This window comes from Dama dama, chromosome 23, assembly GCF_033118175.1.
Source record: "Dama dama isolate Ldn47 chromosome 23, ASM3311817v1, whole genome shotgun sequence".
Taxonomy (NCBI): domain Eukaryota; kingdom Metazoa; phylum Chordata; class Mammalia; order Artiodactyla; family Cervidae; genus Dama; species Dama dama.
The window spans coordinates 13,079,922-13,104,401 of NC_083703.1; the positions used below are offsets into that span (position 1 = coordinate 13,079,922).

The following is a 24,480-nucleotide window of genomic DNA, read 5'->3' on the forward strand; positions in this document are numbered from 1 at the left end:
CCTTTCCCCGTTCATCTCTCCTACTATGATTTATCTTCAGCTTTGTGCACACTGATGATGAACAGTTTTGAAGTCGACCTTTGTAGCCCTGGACCATTCGTCCTTCTCTCCACCTGAGGCCAATTCCAGGTTCCCGGGTCTGTAGCGTCACAACCTTGTGCCATCGCGACCCCTCTTGGCAGCAGAGGAAGTCTCTCGGTTCTGCGGGCGCGGTCCTCCGGCCGGCAGGGGGCGCGCGGCAGCAGAAGCGCCCTCAACGCAGGCGCCGGGCGCCTCTCTTCCGGCCGTACGCGCCGTGACCCCGCGCCGCCGCGCGTCCCGCGGAGTCTGCGTAGGGGTTGGCGCCGGAGTGGTGTTGCCGTCGGGGGCTGACGCCGAGCGCCCAGCCCGCGGTGTCGGCGGCGCGTTGGCGTCGGTGCGCCGCCGCGGCCCGGGAGCGTCGGCCGGGCGCGCTGGGTGAGTGGTCTCTGGGGCCGGTGGGCGGGCGGGGGCCGGGGCCGGCGCGCCTCCCCGGCCGGGCGTCGCGGGAAGCGAGGCCGCGGCTTTAGGCCGCACCGCGAGGGGCGGGGGTCCCGGACCGGCCCCGCGCCGCTGGCTCCCCCGCGCCTGGCGGCCTGGCCGGTAAGCTTCCCCGCCTTCTCTCGCTCCCTGCCGCCTCCTTTCTTTATGTGTCTCGGCTTGCCGGGCCTTCGCACCCCTTCTCTACCTTCTTTTCCCCCGTCTGTCTGGTCTGTCCTTGTCTCTCGACCCGAGGGCGCCTTTCCCTCTCGCTGTCGTTCTGTCCGGGAACAGCTGTTGGACCCTTGAACCCGGTAGGCGGGCCTGAATAGCCTGTGGCCGGGGGCGCCGAGGAAGGAATCCGTTTCCGCCCCCGGCTTCGAATCAGGTGTGGCCATCCCTCAGAGATGGGGGATTTACCTGGACGGACTCTGTCTTTTCTTAAAGCGATATTTTAGCTTCAGTATTCAGTCACCAAGTTTTGTTTTTTTTTCTTGAGCGTTTCCTTTTGCCCAGGTCATGTTTAGAAACAGCAGATAGTTAGATCAGTAAGATTCTGTCTCTACGCTCCCGTGAGTTTAGTTTCCAGAGAAACAAGTGTAAAAAGCCACGCCTCGGTCGGTCTGAGGGACTGGAGTGGGGTCTGGAAAGGCTTTCAAAGGAGTGAGGCGTGTAACTGAGCCTTGGGGGTGTTTTTTTTAGATGTGCACGATGAGGGAAAGCTTCCCTGCAGAGGAAATAAGTGTAAAGGTAGCAGAGGTGAAGCACCTTAGTGCATTCTGGAAACTGCAGGAAAGGGAGATAGAAGTGTGAATAGGGGTAGTCAGGTCAGATCAAGAAGGTTCTCTGAGAAGTCAGTGAAGGAGGGCCCTGGGAGGTGCTTATTCCTAGAGGCAGGCAAGTGGGTGGGAAATAGGGTATACTGGAGGAGGGCAAAATTCTGCACATTCTCGGGTAGGTGCGGACTGTGTCTCCCCTCAACAGGTGGAGTTTTTAAAGGATGCAGTTCGGTTTCCACAGTTCTGTGGGTTAAAGGCCCCAGGCAGTTTGACTATAGTGAGGATATTAGGCGATATGGGATATTACATTAGTAACTTAAACTATGGGTGTTTTATTTTTAGAAGAAATAAAGCAAATGGTACATACTAAGAAATGTGTTCTGTGCTGACTGACCACTCACTGATATATTTAGAAAATATTTAAAAAGTGCTTAACAATGTCCCAAGCATGGTGCTCCGTTGGAGATATAAAGATAAAGACAGAAACAGCCCTTGCTGCCTCTGAGGGGTTTATGATATATTAAGAGACAGACATGTCACCCAGTGGACAGCCTAACATGATGTGTGTTCAGGGGGTAGCTGGTTTTATGTGAGGGTTGTTGTCAGCAAAGGCTTCAGAGATGTACTTAAAAGATTAGCATGTGGGATGTTCCTAAGAAGATGTCTTCCATGTTCTTTTTTGCCAGTTGCACGTGTTTTAAAAAATACTTCTCTAGCTTAGGTACAATCTTGAAAAGTCATCATTCTTCCAGAAGAACTGTGTTTACCATGTTTCTTTTTAAGTAAAAGAAAAAGGAGCATACATAGAAGATGTGTTGATCAAAGGCTGATGTTACTATGAAAAAGATGTCAATGGTGAGATGGTATTTTAAAGAAATTATGAAAATCAACTGTTTGTATTTCCATTTGGTCCTGGCTTCCTAAGATATATCCAAATGTTAGAAAGTGCTCCGTTTTTATTACCTGTCACCAGACTTCATGACATAAATGTGTTGTACTATCTGAAAGACATCTGAGCATTAATTAGGTGAAGTTCAGATCATACCAGAGTCTTGTTAGTGCACTTGTTATTTTCAGTGTTTGCAGCAGAGAGGATGCATGAGTATTTGCAAGTACTCAAGGCAGCTAAAGTGAAGATATATACACCTTTAAAGGAATGGATGCAGCAAGTTGTGTCGGTAAGGTTATATAAAAGGAGGAAAGGAACGGATTAGAATGGCGTTCAGGCTGCTGCTGGTCCAGGGAGTTCACTTGGGTGGATGGGATGGGATGGTGACCATATGGGTGGAGGGTGGTCTCTTGTCTCACTGGTGCTTGTTGCAGTATAGTAGTTAATTAAAGCAAGTCTTACAAGTGCAGGTGGGTAGAGCGTGTCGTTGCTGTGGTTCATTCAGTTCTGTGAATTTGAAGATCTGTGAAGAGAAAAATGAAGAAAGCTGTTCTGCCTTTACTGTGATGAGGAGATCTGATGTGTAACCTCTGAGGTACAGAAAGCTAGCAGATGCTAGCAAGGCGACATCAGTTTCAGATATTTAAGGTGTGCTTTTGAAGGTTTTGAGGATAGAAACAGGGAACTTTAAATGAACATAAGATTTTGCTGCACAGTGGACTTTTGAAGCTTGCGGAGCGAGGCAAATGAGGTGCTGTTGTCAACAGCTCGCTTCAGGTAGACTGGAGTTGGAGGAAGTATGGTGGCATGGAACCTCACCAGTTGGGTGATGAAGTCTTAGGAGTTGGGCTCTTGGCTGAAAGATCTCTGTTGGAGGTAGAGAGCCTCTGCACTGCTTGAGCGTGTAGCCCTGAAATGGGGAAAGTGTTCCCATCTGCACTTACTCCTTCCCTAGGGCATGTCCAGCATCCTGTTAGCTCACACTGCCTCCCCTTGTGCTGCTGCTACTCTCCTTTTTACTTGGTTTTTAAAAAATTTTGATTGTGGTGAAATACACATAAAACTTGTCATTTGAACTGTTTTTACATGTGTGGTGGTGTTGTGTGACCATTACCACCATCCATCTCAGAAGCTTTTGTTTCTTCTTTACTTCCTAGTGGAGCCTGTGGGTGTTGTGTAGTTTCACTGCTGATTCATGTGGCTAAAAAGAGTTTATTTAATTGTTTATATTTAAAAATGTTTATTGAATGCCTCTTCTGTGCCAGAAATTGGAAATGCAGAAGTGAATAAGTTGGTCTTTTCCCTTCCGTTTAGTGGGCATTTGGTCACTCCATTTCCATTGAGACCAACATTATTTGTATCCTGCCTGGGACTCTGTGCTTCCTGGACTTGGTTGATTATTTCCTTTCCCATGTTAGGGAAGTTTTCAGCTGTTAGCTCTTCAGATATTTTCTCGGGTCCTTTCTCTCTTCTCCTTCTGGGACCCCTACAAGGCAAATATTGCTGTGTTTAATGTCGTCTCAGAGGTCTCATAGGCTGCCTTCATTTCTTTTCCTTCTTTTTTCTATATTCTGTTCTGCAGCGGTGATTTCCACCATTCTGTCTTCCAGGTCACTTATCCATTCTTCTGCCTCAGTTTTTCTCCTGTGAATTCCTTGTAGTGTATTATTCAACTCTGTTTATTTGTTCTTTAATTCTTCTTGGCCCTTGGTAAACATTTCTTGTATCCCGTCCATTCTTTTTCTGAGATCCTGGGTCATCTTCACTATCATTATTCTGAATTCTTTTTCTGGGAGGTTGCCTATCTCCACTTCCTCTAGTTTTTCTGGGGATCCTTGATCCTTCATCTGGGACATAATCCTATTTCTTTTCATCTTGGTTAGCTTTCTCTGATTATAGTATTAGTTCTAGAGGCTTCTGGGATTGTAGTTCTTACTTCTTCTGTCTGCTCTCTGGTGGATATGGATAAGAGGTTGTGCAAGCTTCCTGATGGGAGGGACTGGCTGTGGGAATAACTAGGTCTTGCTCTGGTGGGCAGGGTCATGCTCAGTAAAACTTGACTCCAGTTGTCTGTCGATGGATGGGGCTGTGCTCCCTTCCTGTTAGCTGTTTGGCCTGAGGTGACCCAGTCCTGGAGTCTACAGGCTCTATGAGTGAGTGAGTGAAGTTGCTCAGTCGTGTCTGACTCTTTGTGACCCCGTGGACTGTAGACTACCAGGCTTCTCCATCCATGGGATTCTCCAGGCAAGAGAGTGGAGTGGCTTGGCATTTCCTTCTCCAGGGGGATCTTCCCGACCCAGGGATCCAACCCAGGTCTGCCGCATTGCAGGCAGATGCTCTACCCTCTGAGCCTCCAGGGAAGCCCTCAGGCTCTGCACTGGGGCTTTTGGCACCTCCCAGAGGACTCCCACCCAGCCGAGATGCGTCTCCCAGGACTGCCGCTGCCAGTGCCCCGTCCCGGGCGGGCCCCTGCCAACCCACACCTCTGCAGGGGACCTGCAGCACTCACGGGAGGTCCGGCTCAGTCTCCTGTGGGTCAGCGTTCCTTTCCCCTGGGTTCTAGTAAGCACAAGGCTTTGTTTGTACTCTCTTTAAGAGTGGAGTCTGTTTCCCCCCAGTCCTGTGCAAGTCCTGTAATCAAATCCCACTGGCCTTCAGAGTCAGATTCCTTGGGGATTCCCAGTCCCTTGACCAGACTCCCTGTCTGGGGAGCCTGATGTGGGGCCTAGAGCCTTCAGAGCAGTGTGAGAACTCCGGTGGTGGTGTTCACCAGAGTGTGGGTCACCCACCTGGTGGGTGTAAGGTTTGATTTTGTCATGATTGTGCCCCTCCTACCATTTCACTGCAGCTTCTCCTTTGTCCTTGAATGGAGGGTATCTTTTTTTGGTGGGTTCTGGTGTCTTCCTTTTGATGGCTGTTCAAACGCTAATTGTGATTTTGGTGCTCTGGCAGGAGATGAGTGCACATTCTTCTGCTCCACCATCTTGAATTAGTCTCTAGGGACCAACGTTATTTGTAAATACCTTTCTTGATGATGTTCTCAAATTTCTTACTAAGCAGTATTGAGAGAAGTAAAGTGGAAAAGGACTTCCCTGTAGCTCAAACGGTAGAGAATCTGCCTGCGATGCAGGAGACCAGGGTTCGATCCCTGGGTTGGGAAGTTCTTCTGGAGAAGGGAATGACAACCCACTCCAGTATTCTTGCCTGGAGAATCCCATGGACAGAGAAGCCTGGCGGGCTACTGTCTGTGGGGTCGCAAAGAGTCAGACACGACCGAGCGACTAACACACAAAGTAGAGTTTGGTTTGTGAACAAAGTTTGATAATTTAGCTTTATAATTTCCCAGAAAGTGTTGTTGTTTATATTTATTTGCCAAAATGTGTCAATCTTCTCTTGCCTTTATAAGAATAAAGAAAGATAAAACAAATGAACCCACAATATGTTCACTAGGCTTTGGTCTGATGATCAGCTGAATGCTGAGGTCTCAAAAAATTAGACTAGGCTAGATGAAAGATGCATGGTCATTTCTGAAGTAGTGTTTTGAAAACCACATTACAGTTTACCCCTGAACGAGGTAGGGGTCAGGGGCACCAACCCTCCGCAGCTGAAAATCCGTATAACTTCACAGTTGGCCCTCCATATCTATGGATTCAACCAACCTTGGATGGTGTGGTCCTGCAGTATTTACTGTGGAAAACAGGCCACGCCCAAGTGGACTTGTGCAGCTCAAACCTGGCATCATTCATGGGCCCTTTGCAAGCTGGACACTCAGCATTGTTTTTCTTTGCTGTTGCTCTGAGTTTTTCAGGTTAAATTTAAACTTTAAGGATGTGTACCTAGAAAAGAAGGATTAGTTTTGAGTACCAGGTCGGCTGGAAGAAAAGTGCACGACATCCTCTGCAGTTCTGTGGTCTTGTGCAGTCATCAGTGGCCAGAAATTCCTGAAGTCTGTGATGAGAGGGGTTTGCAAGTAGTGTGCTAACTGAGCAGTTGGCCCGATTCCCTGTTGGACTCTGGGGCAGACATTGATCTTAGTCTGGGGGTAGAGCAGTGACCTCCACACACTGGATCTAGGTTTTCGTGGAGTTTACAAGACCGTGGATTAAAATAGTAGGTTCTGAAGTGGACCCAGGGGTATTCCCCTGGTCAAAACTTTGGCGACCTGGTCAGATTTCAGGCATGCTTAGATGAGAAAAGGAATTCATTAACTTTTCTACGTTTAGCCTCAGTGTCTTGTGCATGTCTTAAGCTTAATAACGTGACAAGGTGTTGCCAAGTCCGCTTTGTCTGGCACTGAAGGCAGCGGGCGTTTCCCTGTGGGATGCACTCTTCAGGGAATCTTTGTCACTGCTGAGCCAGTGGGTTGTCCCAGGAGCCTTGAGGGGAGGACCGTCAGGCATGTCTCAGTGTTTCTGTGTGTCTCTTGGAGCACTCAGCCACCAGTACCGTGGGCTCTGCTTTTAGTCACCCTGCTTCTGTGCTGCCTTGGGGCCTTTCATTTAGCAATCAGCGCTGAGAGCTCTCAGGTCATCGCAGGGTTCAGGTATAAAGGAAGGGAGGAGCTCTGAAAGGCACCCAGAGGTGACGGGGCTGACTTCTGCTCAGGAGCCAAACGGCTATCCTGAGGGAAGGAGGTGGCATCCACCTCCTCACCCCTGCCCCGCGCACCGTGGAACCAGGTCAGCCGAGGTGTCGGGGTGTCGGGGTCTTAAGATCCATGCACAGAAGGGTGGAGAAGTGAGCAGACACTGAAGTTTTGCCCCAGGTCAGATGTGATTCTGGGGGAAAATTAGATATTTCCCTTCCTGTATGTATCACCTTCTTTTCCCGAGACATAACACAGGCAAAACAGGATTTGTGTGACATGGTTTCAGTAGCGAAATGCTGTCTGAACCTGGGAACTGACAGACTTTTGGAATGTGTTCATAAGTTAGCAACTCCTGTGTTAAGCATTTCTTTGCAGTTTAGGGTTTTCAGTCCATTTTTTCCCCCTTTCCAGCTATGAGAAACAGATTGCTATCTTATTTTGAGAAATGAACCATGTTGTGGGTTTCAGAATGTTGACGTTTTTAAACATGGCAGTAAGGACTTAGCAGCTAGAGGTGTAGACCTCTGACTGGATTTGACCTGGAGCAGATTTATCTCCGGAAGTCCCCACCAGCTCCTGACTGCTCTTGGCTTTACTGGTAGCCTCCTCCTGGGCTTCTGTAGCAGATACTGCCTTTGACCACCCTGGTGACAGTGATAGGCTGTTACCCTAATGTCAGAAAGCGAAGAGGAACTAAAGAGCCTCTTGATGAAGGTGAAAGAGGAGAATGAAAAAACTGGCTTAAAACTCAACATTCAAAAAACTAAGATCATAGTATCTGTCCCATCAGTTCAGTTCAGTTCAGTCGCTCAACTCGTGTCCGACTCTTTGCGACCCCATGAACCGCAGTGCGCCAGGCCTCCCTGTCCATCACCAACTCCTGGAGTTTACCCAAACTCATGTCCATCGAGTCAGTGATGTCATCCAGCCATCTCATCCTCTGTCGTCCCCTTCTCCTCCTGCCCCCAAATCCCTCCCAGCATCAGGGTCTTTTCCAATGAGTCAGCTCTTCTCATGAGGTGGCCAAAGTGTTGAAGTTTCAGCTTCAGCATCAGTCCTTCCAATGAACACCCAGGACTGATCTCCTTTAGGATGGACTGGTTGGATCTCCTTGCAGTCCAAGGGACTCTCAAGAGTCTTCTCCAACACCACAGTTCAAAAGCATCAATTCTTCAGCACTCAGCTTTCTTCACAGTCCAACTCTCACATCCGTACATGACCACTGGAAAAACCATAGCCTTGACCAGACCGACCTTTGTTGGCAAAGTAATGTTTCTGCTTTTTAATATGCTGTCTAGGTTGGTCATAACTTTCCTTCCAAGGAGTAAGCATCTTTTAATTTCATGGCTGCAATCACCATCTGCAGTGATTTTGGAGCCCCCAAAAATAAAGTCTGACACTGTTTCCACTGTTTCCCCATCTATTTCCCATGAAGTGATGGGACCAGATGCCATGATCTTAGTTTTCTGGATGTTGAGCTTTAAGCCAGCTGTTTTACTCTCCTCTTTCACTTTCATCAAGAGGCTCTTTAGTTCTTCGCTTTCTGCTGTAAGGGTGGTGTCATCTGCTTATCTGAGGTTATTGACATTTCTCCCGGCAATCTTGATTCCAGCTTCTGCTTCGTTTCTCATGATGTACTCTGCATATAAGTTAAATAAGCAGGGTGACAATATACAGCCTTGACATACTCCATTTCCTATTTGGAACCAGTCTGTTGTTACATGTCCAGTTCTAGCTGTTGCTTCCTGACCTGCATATAGGTTTCTCAAGAGGCAGTTCAGGTGGTCTGGTATGCCCATCTCTTTCAGAATTTTCCACAGTTTATTGTGATCCACACAGTCAAAGGCTTTGGCATAGTCAATAAAGCAGAAATAGATGTTTTTCTGGAACTCTCTTGCTTTTTCAATGATCCAGTGGATATTGGCAATTTGATCTCTGGTTCCTCTGCCTTTTCTAAAACCAGCTTGAACATCTGGAAGTTCATGGTTCACGTTTTGCTAAGGCCTGGCTTGGAGAATTTTGAGCATTACTTTACTAGCATGTGAGATGAGTGCAGTTGTGCGGTAATTTGAGCATTCTTTGGCATTTCCTTTCTTTGGGATTGGAATGAAAACTGACCTTTTCCAGTCCTGTGGCCACTGCTGAGTTTTCCAGATTTGCTAGCATATTGAGTGCAGCACTTTAACAGCAACATCTTTCAGGATTTGAAGTAGCTCAATTGGAATTCCATCACCTCCACTAGCTTTGTTCACAGTGATGCTTTCTAAGGCCCACTTGACTTCACATTCCAGGATGTCTGGCTCTAGGTGAGTGAGACCACTGTATTCTTGCCACCTCTTCTTAATATCTTCTGCTTCTGTTAGGCCCGTACCATTTCTGTCCTTTATCGAGCCCATCTTTGCATGAAGTCCCTTGGTATCTCTAATGTTCTTGAAGAGATCTCTAGTTGTTCCCATTCTGTTGTTTTCCTCTATTTCTTTGCATTGATCGCTGAGGAAGGCTTTCTTATCTCTCCTTGCTATTCTTTGGAACTCTGCATTCAAATGGAAATATCTTTCCTTTTCTCCTTTGTTTTTTGCTTCTCTTCTGTTCACAGCTATTTGTAAGGCCTCCGCGGGCAGCCATTTTTCTTTTCTGCATTTCTTTATCTTGGGGATGGTCTTGATCCTGTCTCCTGTATAATGTCACGAACCTCCGTCCATAGTTCATCAGGCTCTCTGTCAGCTCTAGCCCCTTAAATCTATTTCTCACTTCCACTGTATAATCATAAGGGATTTGATTTAGGTCATACCTGAATGGTCTAGTCAGTTCATGGCAAATAGATGGGGGAAAAGTGGAAACAGTGACTGACTTTATTTTCTTGGGCTCCAAAATCACTGTGGATGGTGACGGCAGCCATGAAATCAAAGGACTTGTTCCTTGGAAGAAAAACTATGACCAACCTAGACAGCATATTAAAAAGCAGAGACATTACTTCGCAGCAAAGGTCCATATAGTCAAGACTGTGGTTTTTCCAGTAGTCATGTATGGATGTGAGAGTTGGACCATAAAGAAGGCTGGGCGCCGAAGAATTGATGCTTTTGAACTGTGCTGTTGGAGAAGACTCTTGAGAGTCCCTTGGACTGCAAGGAGATCAAACCAGTCAATCCTAAAGGAAATCAGCCCTGAGTATTTGTTGGAAGGGCTGAAGCTGAAGCTCCAATCCTTTACCTTAGGTAAAGAACCCACTCATTGGAAAAGATCCTGATGCTGGGAAAGATTAAGGGCAGGAGGAGAAGGGGACGACGGAGGGTGGTTGGATAGCATCACTGACTCAACATGAGTTTGAGCAAATTCCCAGAGATGGTGAAGGACGGGGAAGCCTGGGGTGCTACAGTCCATGGGGTCCTGCAGTCCATGGGGTCCCGAAGAGTTGGACACGACTGAGAGGACTGAACAACAAGTGTTACTATTGTCATTTTTGTTGTCTTCATCCTCTTGTGCTCCTCTGTTCTGCCAGGGATAGTATGTGTTGGTCATTCACATATAGATTGTTGATTCTCTTTGTGCTCAGTGTCATTAAAGATCACAAGGTGGGATAGGAGGAAGCCTGGGTATTAGTACAATCTAACCTTCTACTTTCGTGTCACATCTGTGAGATCATTTCTGGGTTTTCCCCCATATTTGTAGGCATATAATAAAATTTTTGTTTATAAAAGGGTAGCTTCCCCGCCCCCCCCCCCCCCCCCCGGCCGAAAACGTGGTTAATTGTGCTAAGTCACCTGGTAATAGGTGTTTTTGTAAGGCTTCTACTTTTTGCTGCTGACACAAAGTAGAATTTTTTAAATGAATATGTGTAGTTAAGAATGCCCTGACTCTGGAACTTCCCTCTTCCCTCATTTTGTAGAACAGAATGATTTCACTCCTGAATTACTTGATCACATGATCTTATATACAGGAAACTTCATGCTAGAGGTTTATTTTGAAAATAGCACGTGGGTATTAGAAAGGGCACCGATTGGTGATGTCAGGTGTCTTGGCTTCTGTCACTGAATGTTCCTGGACAAGGTGATCTCATCAAATACTTCCTACCTCTGAAATTCCGTGCCACTGCATATTTTAACATAGGAGAGTTAGAAATCTTCTCTACATCCTTACATTCTTTAACCCCTATCCACTTTCCCTTTCAGCACTGAACTGAGAAGATGTCCCTGTACGATGACCTGGGAGTGGAGACCAGCGACTCAAAAACAGAAGGCTGGTCCAAAAACTTCAAACTCCTGCAGTCTCAGCTCCAGGTGAAGAAGGCAGCTCTCACTCAGGCCAAGGTGAGAGAAGCTAAGCCCACCTGTGAGGAGAGAGTCCTGGCAGGTGCCTCCTGAGGATTAAGAGCCACTCCTCTGCTTCTTTGTTAAAATATGTAGGGCTCATCCGTTGTAGGAGGAGAGGCTGGGGTAGGAAGGGAGAGGAATACGAGTTGAAGGTCATTTCCTGTCTCCTGGAAATAGAACTGTTTCAGAGAGTCAGGATGAGGAAAAGAGTACTCTGGATTTCCAGCAGTGATGCTGGTTTTCAAAGTACAGTGTGTCCAAGCATAGTTTTTCAATGTGTTATTTCATATGAAAATTTAACAGCAGCCAATCTTTCTGTAAACCTTTTATAAAAATGGAGATTTGTGTTGTAAGAAAAAGGAACCTAGTGTATGGTTATCATAATAATTGAATTAAAAGGCTATTGTTTTAAGATTGTTTCTCTCATATCTGAAAGGTTTGTTGCCAAGACCAAAAAAAAAAGCTTTGTTACAAGTAATCCGAATTTTGGTTTGAAGCCTCAGTACACTTTTCTTGGTTTTTGATGATTTTAGAGCCAGAGGACAAAACAAAGTACAGTCCTTGCTCCAGTAATCGACCTAAAGCGAGGCGGCTCTTCAGATGAGCGGCAGATCGTGGACACTCCGCCGCATGTGGCCGCAGGCCTCAAGGTACGCCTCCACACACACACCTGGGTGGTCTCTCCTGCTTTCCCAGTCTGCACTTTACACACATCACTCTGAGCACCCCTCCTCTGTAGGCCTTGCAATCTAGTCAGTATCATGTTCAATTTAATTTTTGCTCTGGTTTTATCAACTTTAAAACACTTAATCTGTTTAAAGCTCAGTAGTTACATAATCAGAAACCGGAGGTGGATGAAAAGAAAAATAAATGACTTAAGAATTTAAAAACTTGGTATTCTTTTCCTCCTGCATCTTCTGTTCCCTGATTTGCTTTTCTCACTTAATATACTGTGGCTGTCCATCTGTGTCAAAAAGTGTAGGACCATGTGATCATCCTAATGGCTTCTCCGTGTTCCCCTGTGTGGCATGCTGTGAAGCTCTTGGTGGGGTTTCCTGGCCAGGGGAACTGATCCTTCTCCTGCACTCTGGTAGTCTGGCAAGAGGCAAAACCACTTGATTCCCCATAAGGGAACTTTTCTGACGAGTCTTAGTCATTTAACATTTTTTTCCTACAAATTCGTCACCTAATTTTTTCTTGCTGCTTCTAATCAAAAACTGGTTAATCTTCTTCTGTTATTGTATACTGACTCCAGAACCTATAATATCACCCCCAAATTTAATCAGTAAGCATTTTCCTTTTTGCAACATAGCCAATTTTTAATTGTAAAGTATTCCCATCAGGTAAGTGTATGGTGATTTACACACCCATTTCCTAACTGTAGGACCAGTAAACCTTTTAGGGAACACATTTTCAGAGAGCTTTCTATGCATTTAAAATTTTCTTAGGATAGATTTCCTGAGGTGACTTTAGGAGATCAGTCCCTTTCCTGGGCAATTTATTTATTGCCAAGTTGTTCTGGCAGAGTTGTATCACCTGCAGTGTGAGCGTTTGAGTTTTTCCCACCATCTGCAGTATTGGGTATTGTCAATCTGTTAAAATGAAGCAAGCCCCTTTATTCTTTTTGGCATTTAGAGCAGGATGGCTCATTGTTGAACTTATTAGCAGGGTTCACACAGTAAAAGTTGTTTGCTGTCAGATTTTAAATGACAGAGAATTAGCCTTCATCCTGACAGTTTGTGCTCTGAGTTGAAACTTTGTGATGGCTGTGTTAAATAAATTGAGTTGCTGATTGTTAGCTTCTCCTGTCTTAATAGTAACTGAATGGAAATGTTGTTCAGGTGCTTTTGTGTTTTAGAAGTGTCTTTTATGTGCATACAAATGAATAACGTGCCCTTTGGGAGCCTTGCAAATAGATTTGTGTCAGATTTCCAGTGATACGGCCTGGGAGGTGATTACAGTTATTTTTCTAATTTCATTTATTCAACAAATCACAGTGATTTTTGATTTTTAATTGTAAGGAGACCATGATGTGTTTGTTTTTACTAATATGATGAGAAAATGTCCAGCTGCACAGTGTAGTCAAGGAATTGTTAGATTTAGATCCATTGATACTGAGCATAAGCTCTCTGTATCATGCCTGTTTTGTGTTCATATGTAAAATACGTTTTACAAACAGCCGTCCTGCCTTTGGCAGTGCTGGGCACGCTCCTCCTGACAGGTGCAGAGTGGGAGCTTAGGGACCCTGACCGGCACTCATTTGGGTGTCTGGGGACCAGGGAAGGCATCTTATTTTTACAGACATTAAGGGGGTGTCATGCTAGAGAAACAAACAGAAGAAAGTATGAAGATTTAGGAACGTGAGACCATGCAGTGGGTCAGGGCTTAGGAGAACCACAGAGATCAAGACCACCATTCTAGGGCTAAGCCCCCTTTTCATCTTGTGTTTCTAGTGCACTATTTGCCTTTTGTTCTTTTTCTCTCAGAGAGCAGTTTGTAAATGTACAAAAGGAACGCAAAAACCTGATTTAGTGGACTTTAAAAAATGAACCATGCTGTGAAGGGAGTTACGTACCCTGGTACCCGGTTCAGACTCACGGCCTGAGATACAGCGGCCTGGGGAGGCTGTGGACTCCGGAGCATTCAGAGCCCAGGAGGAGGCTTTCTCCTTTTCTTTCCTTTTTTTTTTTTTTGAGAGTCTTAATATGTCGTGTCTCCATGTAATCAAAATCTGAGATTATTATATTAAATGACTGTAAGAATATGTTGTTAATGAGTTGTTTTGTATTTTAAGTTTTTATGTATATAAAAGTAGAAGTATTTTGTATTTAGTATAAAAAATCAAATTTATTGCTTAAAATTTTGGGTGATGGCAGCTTGTTTTAAGACTTTCAGGAAAATGCTATAGGGTGTTTACGGGATTGATCCCGAACTGAGAGGTGAACTTTGCCGTGCTCTGCCGCCCCTGGGCCGGGCGCGTGAGCATGCTGAGTCTCCGAGCCTCCCCGGACATCTGCTCCCTCTTCTGTAGAGCAGAGGGAGGTGGTCCTCTGCCGAGGACAGGTGGTCCTCGGGGCCCCGTCTTGCCCACATGGTCCTTGACCTTAATTCTGTGAGTAAAACTCCAAGACAGAGGGTGATACTTACTTGGGCATTTTCCCTTCCTCAGGACCCTGTTCCCAGCGGGTTTTCTGCAGGAGAAGTTTTGATCCCCTTAGCCGATGAATATGATCCCATGTTTCCTAACGATTATGAGAAAGTAGTGAAGCGCCAAAGAGAGGAGCGACAGAGGCAGCGGGAGCTGGAAAGACAGAAGGAAATAGAAGAGAGAGAAAAGTAAGGCCTCATGCAAGTGTGGGATGGGATTGTTTGAAATGTTTGCTCAGATGTCATGAGTGAACTTTAGTGCTGTCTGTGGACTGAGTGGGTTTTGTGGTTGGTCTGAACAGTCCTCAGGAGTCAGACTGTTGTTAAGAGTGTGTGGTTGTTATATCCCATCATAGAAACAAACTCCGGAGTAAATTCATGTATAGATGCAGAAAACTTAGAACATACATTTTGAGTGAGTTTTTAGAAAAATAGCTTACAAACTGATGTTGAATAATAGGTTTTTTCTTTTTTTCCTGTGTTCTGACTCTACTAGAGTCATACTGCTTAAAATACTTAAAATGTTTTTCTCACCTTTTACTATTTTTGAGTCAGATAGAGTTTTTAAGAACTCATAACATCTTTTATGTTTTTCGGAAGTATGGGTAACAGATTTATTTGCATTTCTTCTCTTAAAAATGCTGAGTATTAATTATTAAATGATTATATAAACATTAATACACTATTTCTCATTATTTACTGACTCATTTCATGAAGTGAAAGCATGTTCTAGAGAATCGAAATTATTTTATTAACTGTTACCTGTGTTGATTTGCTTTAAAGTTGAAAGAGGTAAATATGAAGGAAGCTTTTTTCTTGCTATTTATATGGATATACCTGGTTAAATTTGTTCAGCTTATCTTCTGGATTTTTCTCATTTGGGCCCTTGAGTTCACATCTCTGAGTTGTTCCATCTGTTATCACAGGAGGCGTAAAGACAGACATGAAGCTAGTGGGTTTTCCAGGCGACCCGATCCAGACTCTGATGAAGATGAAGATTATGAGCGAGAGAGGAGGAAAAGAAGTAATGCGTGAACATAAATGTCATGTTTTAGATGTGCAGTTCTACCCTTTCCTTCTGTATTCAGTTTGACAATTAGTTCAGCTGACATTGATTTGGGTAGTTTTCTCTCTGGAATCTCAGCAAAAACCCACATTTGTATGGGGTTTAACTTTTCGTTGTGTTTTCACAGATAATCTTTCCTTATTGGCCCTTTGAGCACACCTTAAACTACATGCCTGTGCTTGTCTCTGTCCGTAGCACAGCCATGCCTGCCTGTTCTCTGTCCATCTGCACTTGCATTGAGAACAGCACTGAGTGGAGAGTGCACTCTTGTCCAGAATCCTTGCCACCCACATGCACGATTGAGCCCCTGAATGCTGGCTTCTGGCAGTGTCGTAAGGAGGGCGGGGAGACAGGGTGTGAGCTTGTGCTCTGTCAGGCCGCCTCCATCTCTGAAGCCTCACAGGCAGCATCGCAGTTGTGTGAGAGCAAGGTTCTTTCTTGGTGACTGCTAGATAGCTAAGCACTGTCCATTCTGAGAGAACGGCTTCATCACATGTGGTTGCTGCCTGTACACTGATTCTGGGGAATTTCTTCTGTGCAACATTGCATGCTGGTGCAGCATGGTTTTGTAATTAGTTTCTTTAATTTACATTTTATCATTTTTTGCAGTGTCTCATTGATGATTAAGTTATAATACATATGTTAGGGCTTTTTCCTGGTGAAAAATCCCTGTGTTCTCTGCTCATGTTGTCCTTCTTTCTGGTGGTCTGATAGCAAACGGAGTCTGCGTTGGTTTGTTTGTGTCCACCGTTCTCTGTCTAGGAAATATGAACAAGAATGATGACAACACAAAGCAGACTGACCAGAAGTACTCACACATCCAAGCAGTGATACCTACTTGTGTACTTTTAACCCTGGGTTCGGACACTGGACTCTTTAGGTGTTAGCGAGAGGCTGGAGTAGTGTGCCTGCCTGCCTCTTCCTTTGGGGTGGGGGTGCGATTCAACGGGGCCTGGGCTGACTCGCTCTGCCCTCACTCAGCCCTTGCTCAGCGGAATGTCTCTTTTGCAGGTATGGGCGGAGCTGCCATTGCACCTCCCACGTCTCTTGTGGAGAAGGACAAAGAGTGTACGTACCTGTTTCTTCCCTCTTCTGTTCAGCTGCACGTCTTTAACCCAGTCTTGGGAAGTCTCAGCTGGAATCAGCCGGGCACCTGGGTGCAGGGAAGAGGCCCCAAACCCTCCTCACTCTAGCCATCGGCCAAGAGCACCTTCCAGCCCTTATGTTTCAGAAGTTTTTATGCCAGTCTCTAGGGCTTTTCTGCACCAAGATGCTTTTCTGTTTGTTGTTAAAAATAATTCATTTTGTTTTCTCCAACATTTCATATTTTGAATTAGGTTAAAACAAATAGTAGCTCAGTTGGCAAGTTCTGTGCTCAGTGATCTCAGGTCAGTTCAGTCGCTCAGTCATGTCTGACTCTGCGACCCCATGGACTGCAGCATGCCAGGCCTCCCTGTCCATCAGCAACTCCCGGAGTTTACCCAAACTCAGGTCCATTGAGTCAGTGATGCCATCCAGCCATCTCATCCTCTGTCGTCCCCTTCTCCTCCTGCCCTCAATCTTTCCCAGCATCAGGGTATTTTCCAGTGAGTCAGCTCTTCGCATCAGGTGGCCAAAGTATTGGAGTTTCAGCTTCAGCATCGATCCTTCCAGTGAACACTCAGGACTGACCTCCTTTAGGCTGGACTGGTTGGATCTCCTTGCAGTCCCACACTCTGAGCAGCTCTCAGTGATCTAGGAGCTGTTAACTTTGTGGCCCTCCACAAGGTGGCAGCATGTCCCCAAGTTAGGTCCCTCAGTCACAGGTTGTGCGCCTTGACTCAGATTCCCAGAAGTCTTCTCCAGGGATCGGTTCTAGAATTGGGGGTTGGAACTGGACTTTGGTGAATGTCCTAGTTCGTTTTCCTGCTCTCTCTGTTGGAGCATACCTAAACTATCCTGAGAAAATGTAACAGTCCTCAGAGTTTTTAAATACCTATTACACTATGAGTGTTACCTTTTTATAAAGAAGATGATACAGGAAAAAAAAAAGTTAAATAATAATGAAAATACCTGACAGACCATAAGCCCCAACTGAAACCAGTCTTTGGGGGTGGAACCCAAGCATCTGGAATTCTCTGAGCTCCTTGCTGATGCTGTTGCACAGCTGGGGTTGCACTTCACTGAACTGGCATGTGGTCCCTGACCTTGGAGACCTTCGTTGTCTGCTGGGGTAAGGATCACAAAAATTAAAGTCCTGTTTCCTGTCCTCCAACAGTACCCCGAGACTTCCCTTATGAAGAGGATTCACGACCTCGCTCACAGTCTTCCAAAGCTGCTATCCCTCCCCCAGTGTATGAGGAACAAGACAGACCCCGATCCCCGACCGGCCCTGGCAACTCCTTCCTCGCCAACATGGGGTAATGGCCCGGGCACTTCCGCCTCAGCGGGTGCAGGGAGGGTGGGACTCTGGTGGGGCGGGGTGGTGTGGTCAGCCCCTCCAGTGGAAGCAGCGTGTTTGCAGATGAGGGCTTCAGCAGGTTTACAAGGAGTGCCTGGTGCGCCCAGTCACAGGAGATCAGGGCTTGAGTCACTGGGAGGGTATTGCAGCACGACCCTGTTAACGTTTTGTACAAAACGTAGAGCTTTCTGTCAGAAGCGTTGAGTGATTTGAATGCTGAACATTATATTCCCTAGGTAGGAACAGTTTCTGATTGTTATTTATATTTGTTTTCAGAACATTGGCAAATGAAATAGCTCGTACGAATTAGACCTGACTTATACTATGTCCAAAAGATGAATGGCATCCTTTTTTTCCTTGATAAAATGACCTTTGCTTTAAGGTCATGAGTCTATACCTTTGGTCTAAACACTTTTAGTCATTCTACCTGTAATTAGAAATTTGTTTGCCAGTGTTTCAAAGTCAGTGTTAAGGTTGACTTCAGTTGGGGCTTGTGGATTTTTTTAGGACTTGCTGGATTTGGCATGTGTTTTGGTTAAAAGAGTGTTGTGTGTTGTTTACTGTGTTCCTCTCGTGCTCCGAGGGGGTGTGAGGGGAGCAGCATTGCAGCGAGGCCTTTCGAAGGACCGCACCTCTGGTGGGGAGGCTGTGCCTGCAGAGGTCTCTCTGGCCTGCCCTCGCCTGTGTGAGCACTTTGATTCTGCCTTCGCTCCTTCGGGGCTGGGCTGGTAGAGCCAAAGAGCGGGCCAGGGTTCGCATGGTGTCAGAGGATTTGTGGAGTTCTCACCTTGATACCTGTCCTCTCAACCTGTGCTGTTCTCTGGGGGCTCCTGGCCATTTAGGGCTCTTGAATTAATTGAACGTGAATAGAATTCAGCGAGTATTTCTTTGCTCACGCTCGTCTCGAGTGCTCAGTAGCCACACAAAGCTCACTGTGCCGCCCTGGGTGGTGCCGACGGAGGATGTCCCCTCCTTGGAGAGATGCGCGTGGGCCGCCCTGGAGTGTGTACTGCAGGGCACAGGCGTGACATCGCTGGGGGCTGGTTTTGGTTTTCTCTGCTAGTGAAACAAACTGCCTTATTACTGGTAAGAAAAAGGTAGTACATCTTTATGCCTGAAGAAGGTACAGTGTAGTACAGTTCATAAGTCTTCAGTCTTTTTAGCTCTGGAACAACTTGTTCAAATGAAATATTTAAGGAAATTACATATGTGAAATACTGTAGGTACAGTTCTGGTTGAAGCAGGGTTTTGGGGTTTAGGCCCTAAGAAGCAGTGGTCAGTGTGGGTACCCTTGAGGCCCCTCCCTGTGCAGTTTGAAAGTTATCACAAACTAGAGGAAGAGAAGTGGACTAAGAATTCAGGGTTGTGGCTTTCAATTTCAGTCTCACCGTTAATACCAACATGTGGTGGCTTGCTTTGCTCTCTCAGTCAGCCTTAAGCTAGGCAGCCACTATGGGCCCCAGTTTCTTCATTTCCATCTATTAAATAGATGGTCCCTAAGCATCCTTCATTTATGAAGTCAGTCATTGGAAACTTCTATACTATTTAGAAAAATGCAGTCGTCTTCATTACATGAAACCATACTTAGTTTTTGACAGGCTTACTTAAACTGGTTATGAGCCTTGTAGCAGAGCATGCACACAGGAAGTCTGGTATTTTCTAACAGGCCCTGGGGAATTCTCACCAGAGGAACTAGTGTTTCCTTCACCTCAGGTAATCTAAGGGCATCCACTCTTTATCTTTCTCCTGAACATCCCACAACTTCCATCTCAACCCGTTAGTAGATACTTGGCATCATCAATACCCTTGTGGAATCTACATTCTCTCTTCCCAGAAGGAAATTGTGATGTGAAATCTAATCTGTGCTGTAGCTGATGACCCAAGTTCAGGGACCTTTCTCCTTTTCCTCCTCGCAGGGGCACGGTAGCACATAAAATCATGCAGAAGTACGGCTTCCGGGAAGGCCAGGGTCTCGGGAAGCATGAGCAGGGCCTGAGCACAGCGCTGTCGGTGGAGAAGACCAGCAAGCGGGGCGGCAAGATCATCGTGGGCGACGCCACCGAGAAAGGTGGGCCCCCCCTCGAGCAGGGCTCCTGGGGGTGTGGGCGGGGGCAGGCCATCCTGAATGAGAGAATTCCTCATCGTGATGCCTTCCAGCTCTGGTGGTGGAAACAGAATTCTGAGGCCCATCTTTACAAATACAGATAGTTCAAGACAGAGAGACAGAACGCCTGTGGAAGGAAAAGAAGATGAGAGGCTTTGGCAGAAATGAACAGGACTCCAGAAATCCTGTCATGCCTGCTTCTCCTCGGGAAAGAGCCTTGTTATACTGATAGAACCGTTACTGTGTTTTTATAGCAATACAGAGCCATACACAGTATATCAGTGATTCTTTCTGCTGTATCTCTATCCTGTAAGGGTCCTCTGCTTTTTGCTTTTTTCTGCCCTTTCATCCTAATTTTCTTACTGACTGCTCTGTAAAACTAACGTCGTTTTGCAGTCTTCTGGTAGACGATGCCTACGTGGTGTTTTATTTTCATTTGATTGTTACAGTCTGTTCTGTGGTGAGGGCATACTGGAATGAGTGAAACATGATTTAGCACTTTAAGCAGCAGAACTGAGTAGTTTTGAATCAGTCTTAGCTGAATGCCTTTTCCTGAAGAAGGAAGAGAACTTTCCTGGCAGGCATGTTGATGTGGAGCTTGAGGAAGCAGCAGTGAGCCTCACAGGCTGGAACCAGAAACCAGCAGTCACCCCGGTGTGTGGGAGTGTCTGACACTGTCAGCTCGTGGCTGGCTGCTGACCCGCTCGTTTACACTGCGCTCAGGATCTCTGACCACTGCCTGAGCCAAGGCTCGCTTCTGAGGGTGGTCCGATCACCGTGCCCTGTCGGCCCTTTAGGAAGTGAACTTAGCAAAAATGCACCTCACTGAGGATGTTAAAAAGTCCTAGAAATTGTGGTAAAAATTATACCAAAGCAAAGTGATGCTTTCAGACAGATAAGGCTGCATCTTTGCTCAGAGACTGTGTAGATGCTGGCTCTAGGACATTGAGAGTGGGGATTGCTGTTGAAAGTAAATTGCTCGTTGTAACTTAGACTTGGTGCCCTCACACTTATATCTGATGATGTTTTCTTACAGACGCAGCCAAGAAGTCGGATTCGAATCCATTAACTGAAATACTTAAGTGTCCTACCAAAGTGGTCCTACTCAGGGTAAGGAGCTGAAGGAGGAGCCCTGTTGCCCGCTTTGAGTTGTGTGTCCCTCCCCCTTGCCCCGTCCCTGCATGCTGTCAGCCCCACTAATGATGGGATCGCTGAAGAGGACTGAAAGTGGTACTTGTGGGTAGACTCCCTGGAAGACTGGTTTTTAGATTCCTTTTCACTAGTATTTCTTTGCTAAACATAATATTTAAGACTACAGTGATAAATTACTTTAAAATGTTTGAAATTGTCAGAAATTCAGCTTGGTTTATGTATTTTGGTGCTTGCCCAGTTGCTTTGGTAACTCTTGTTGAAGCCTAATGTATATTTTTTAGTTTTAAAAAAAAAAATAACCTACTTCAGGATATTTCAGGAATGAAAATTTTCTTTGGGTCATTTGGGTTTGGAAACATTTGCCATCATGGAAAAAAGTTACTTATACATCTCTTCTACATAGTTGTCAATTATACTAGATGCTGGAATCTATATATTATTTTTGTTTATAGAACATGGTTGGTGCAGGAGAGGTGGATGAAGACTTGGAAGTAGAAACCAAGGAAGAGTGTGAAAAATATGGCAAAGTTGGAAAATGTGTGATATTTGAAGTAAGCAAGATTTCTTTGTTTATAACCCAAGTTATGATTGATAGGTTACAAAGCATTTTCTATAAATAGAGGATGCATTGTAAGTAATATACTGTCTTACAATAGAAGGTGACGTGTGTTGGTTAGTTACACTGCTTTTACTCAGTTACTGCCATTTCAGATATTAGCATCAGAAGAACTTCAAATGTTATTTGGTGAAGAAATATTTCATTTTGTGACTGACGTTTAGACCTGATGACAGTGGACTCAGTAGTTTAGTGACAGGGGCGTCACATGTGCCTTTGGAGTCATTCTTTTGGCAAGTATTTTATTTAGTGCCTCCCACGTACCAGTACTGACTGCACTGGGGTTGGGGAGGTGCCTCCTCTGCTCTCAGTGATATGTTCAGCTGAAGAAACAACAGAACAAATGTGAAGTTAGAGAATATTCAGTTGCTGGACTCAGTAACATTGACTTATAAGTACAGGAATTTGAGAGAAGGATTAGATCAATACCGAATAGTTAGAGGAGGCTTTGTGAACAGTATCAGATGTGAGCGGAGCTTTGGACTGTGTGGGTAGGACTTGGGTAGGAGGGAACTGGCATTCACATAGGGTCACGGCTTCTGGAGACAGGGGTGGTGTGGGTGTGGTGGGGATTAGCGGCAGTCGTGCTTACACAGTGCAGTGGGGCCTAGAAAGCATAACGGAGGAACTCAGCCTGGTGTGACAGACAGTTCGTGTACAGATGTTTTATTTTAGTTCCTGCTCACCTCAGCTTCTCTTCCATGCTGGATTGCGTCTGTTGATTGCATAATTATCTGTTTATGTGTCTGATGGCATAGGACCTGCAAAGGCCTTGCTTAGCTGCCTTTTCCTTGCACTTAGCACACAGCCTGTCTAAAACAGACGTTAAGTGAATTTTGATGATGAGTAAATTACACTTACTGGAAAAGGAAATGGCAACCCATCCCAGTATTCTTGCCTGGCAAATCCCATGGACAGAGGAGCCTGGTGGGCTACAGTCCATGAGGTCACAAAGAGTTGGACACGATTGAGCGTGCACATGCACACACAAATTACACTAATATCCTTGGCATTTGACCACTACTTATCTGTAATTGGAATACTCACTCTGACAAAAATCATTGACATCTCTGATGACACCTTTACTTACTACACTCCATTTCTTTTCCAGATTCCTGGTGCCCCTGATGATGAAGCAGTACGAATATTTTTAGAATTCGAGAGGGTTGAGTCAGCAATTAAAGGTAAGTTGTACAGCTAATGATAAAGAATTAAAAAGTTGAACTTGTGATCTTAATATTTTGAAGACATATTGTTGTAATGTCTTGTGGAATTCCTGCCTTAACTAACTGTCTTTTGTTTGCCTTTTAGCTGTTGTTGATCTGAACGGGAGGTATTTTGGTGGACGGGTGGTCAAAGCATGTTTCTACAATTTGGATAAATTCAGGGTCCTGGATTTGGCAGAACAAGTTTGATTTTAAAAACTAGAGCCTGAGTCATCTCCAGCGATCCTTCGGCAAGCTGCAGAGTGAGCAGAGGAGAACAAGGCATCAGGGGGGCCTTTCCTGGCTGTGGGTGCAGAGACTCTGTGAGGACTTCTAAGATATGTTGACTGATCCCTTTTTTATTTTGTGGTTTTTTAATATAGTATAAAAATCCTTTTAAAAAAACAAACAAAACGCAATCTGTGTGCCTCTCTGGTTGTTTCTCTTTTTTATTACCACTTCTGAGGTGATTACATTTTTTGCTAGGATTTCATGATAATTCTCAAGTGCTTCAGTGATAACAGCATTTCTTGCACTTAAAAAAAAAATCGGAAAGTTTTGGTGGGGATGTGTTCCCTTTTTCTTTCTTTTTTGATTTCTTTTAATAAAACCTGCAAGTTACTAAACTGTAGCTTCATAAATTCTATAATAAAGTATCATCTTGGCAGTCTGCCTAAGGTGAAACCCTCTGCTTTCTCTAACAGAGAAATTCTTATTGACTCCAGTCATAGAAAAAGCTCTTTACAACCTAAACTAAGGTTGAAGAATCTTGAGCCTACCATGACCTGTTTGGATGAATCATTTTCAGTTAAGCTAAGTCAGACTCGAGAGATTGTGATGGATTTAGGAGTATTTGGGTATAGAAATCATGAATATAGCATTTGTTTTCAGAGATTGAAGCCTAGTCTTTAGCATAGCTCAGAACCTTATGGGTACATTGTAAATGTGTGCCCGATAATGTGGAAGTGGTGATTCCCTGGGGTCATGTTTCTACTGGCAAAATTTGCAGTCCTGTTAGTTCTCATATGTAATTTTTAAATTGATAAAATTCAGCCACATCAGCTACTTAAACTGTACTGCCAATTAATATAATTCTGGAATTGTGAAAAACTGTACCATCGAAGTACAGTGGTATATGTGGCCTAAATGTTTAGCAAGACTGCAAGACAAAACAAATAATAATATTTGGCCCGAGCAGGAAGTGTTTCTAGAATCTGCCTGCCTGTACTCTGCTCCTTGCTTGCCCGAATATTGCATGTGACCTAACCTGAAGCGGCGGCTGGGGCCATGCGCCGTGGTGTCTCTTCAGGTCCTTTCAACGTGACAGTGTATGTGACCCTGCGGGGGAGGAAAGTAGCCAGTGTTTCTTTGCATCCATGGACTTGGTTTGGAGACATAAGGAATATTTTGACCCTTTTTAAAAAAGGATTTTCTCATGTTTTTATTTAACATAAAATAAAAGAATAACATTTTCTCTTTTGTGGTATTATTTTACTGAGTTAAAGTGAATTAAGACTGCTTCTGAGAAGAAAGTGCACATACTCTATGAAATAAATATGAGTTTAAGAACAAAAGGTAAAAGAACTACATAATTAGACATTTTGTAGGACCTGAGAGTCAGCAGCCGGCCTCACACTTGAACAGGCCTACCGCACACTTGGCTCCGGACACCCATGACGGTGTTGC

At 45.1% G+C, this 24,480-nt stretch overlaps 1 protein-coding gene across 2 annotated transcripts; it reads left to right on the top strand.

The window, feature by feature from the left end:
• The first annotated feature begins 355 nt into the window (after nt 1–355).
• RBM17 (RNA binding motif protein 17) lies at nt 356–24,266 on the top strand. Of its 2 annotated transcripts, none has more exons than XM_061126018.1 (12): nt 356–456; nt 10,924–11,061; nt 11,598–11,714; nt 14,234–14,400; nt 15,138–15,235; nt 16,289–16,345; nt 17,535–17,676; nt 19,634–19,785; nt 20,858–20,931; nt 21,426–21,524; nt 22,701–22,773; nt 22,901–24,266. In XM_061126018.1, the coding sequence occupies exons 2-12, from the start codon at nt 10,939–10,941 to the stop codon at nt 23,002–23,004; spliced, it is 1,206 nt and encodes a 401-aa protein (XP_060982001.1). In that variant the 5' UTR covers nt 356–456; nt 10,924–10,938; the 3' UTR covers nt 23,005–24,266. The 2 variants fall into 2 exon arrangements, with proteins under 2 accessions (XP_060982001.1, XP_060982002.1); XM_061126019.1 differs by lacking the exon at nt 356–456 and adding an exon at nt 9,829–9,969.
• Nucleotides 24,267–24,480: the final 214 nt, after the last annotated feature.

Bases quoted from the DNA above. Each gene is read 5' to 3' on its own strand.
- RBM17 (XM_061126018.1), top strand. From the start codon at position 10,939: ATGTCCCTGTACGATGACCTGGGAGTGGAGACCAGCGACTCAAAAACA. The intron at 20,932-21,425 runs GTAAGGAGCTGA...TTTTGTTTATAG, and splicing joins CCAAAGTGGTCCTACTCAGG to AACATGGTTGGTGCAGGAGA. The intron at 21,525-22,700 runs GTAAGCAAGATT...TTTCTTTTCCAG, and splicing joins GAAAATGTGTGATATTTGAA to ATTCCTGGTGCCCCTGATGA.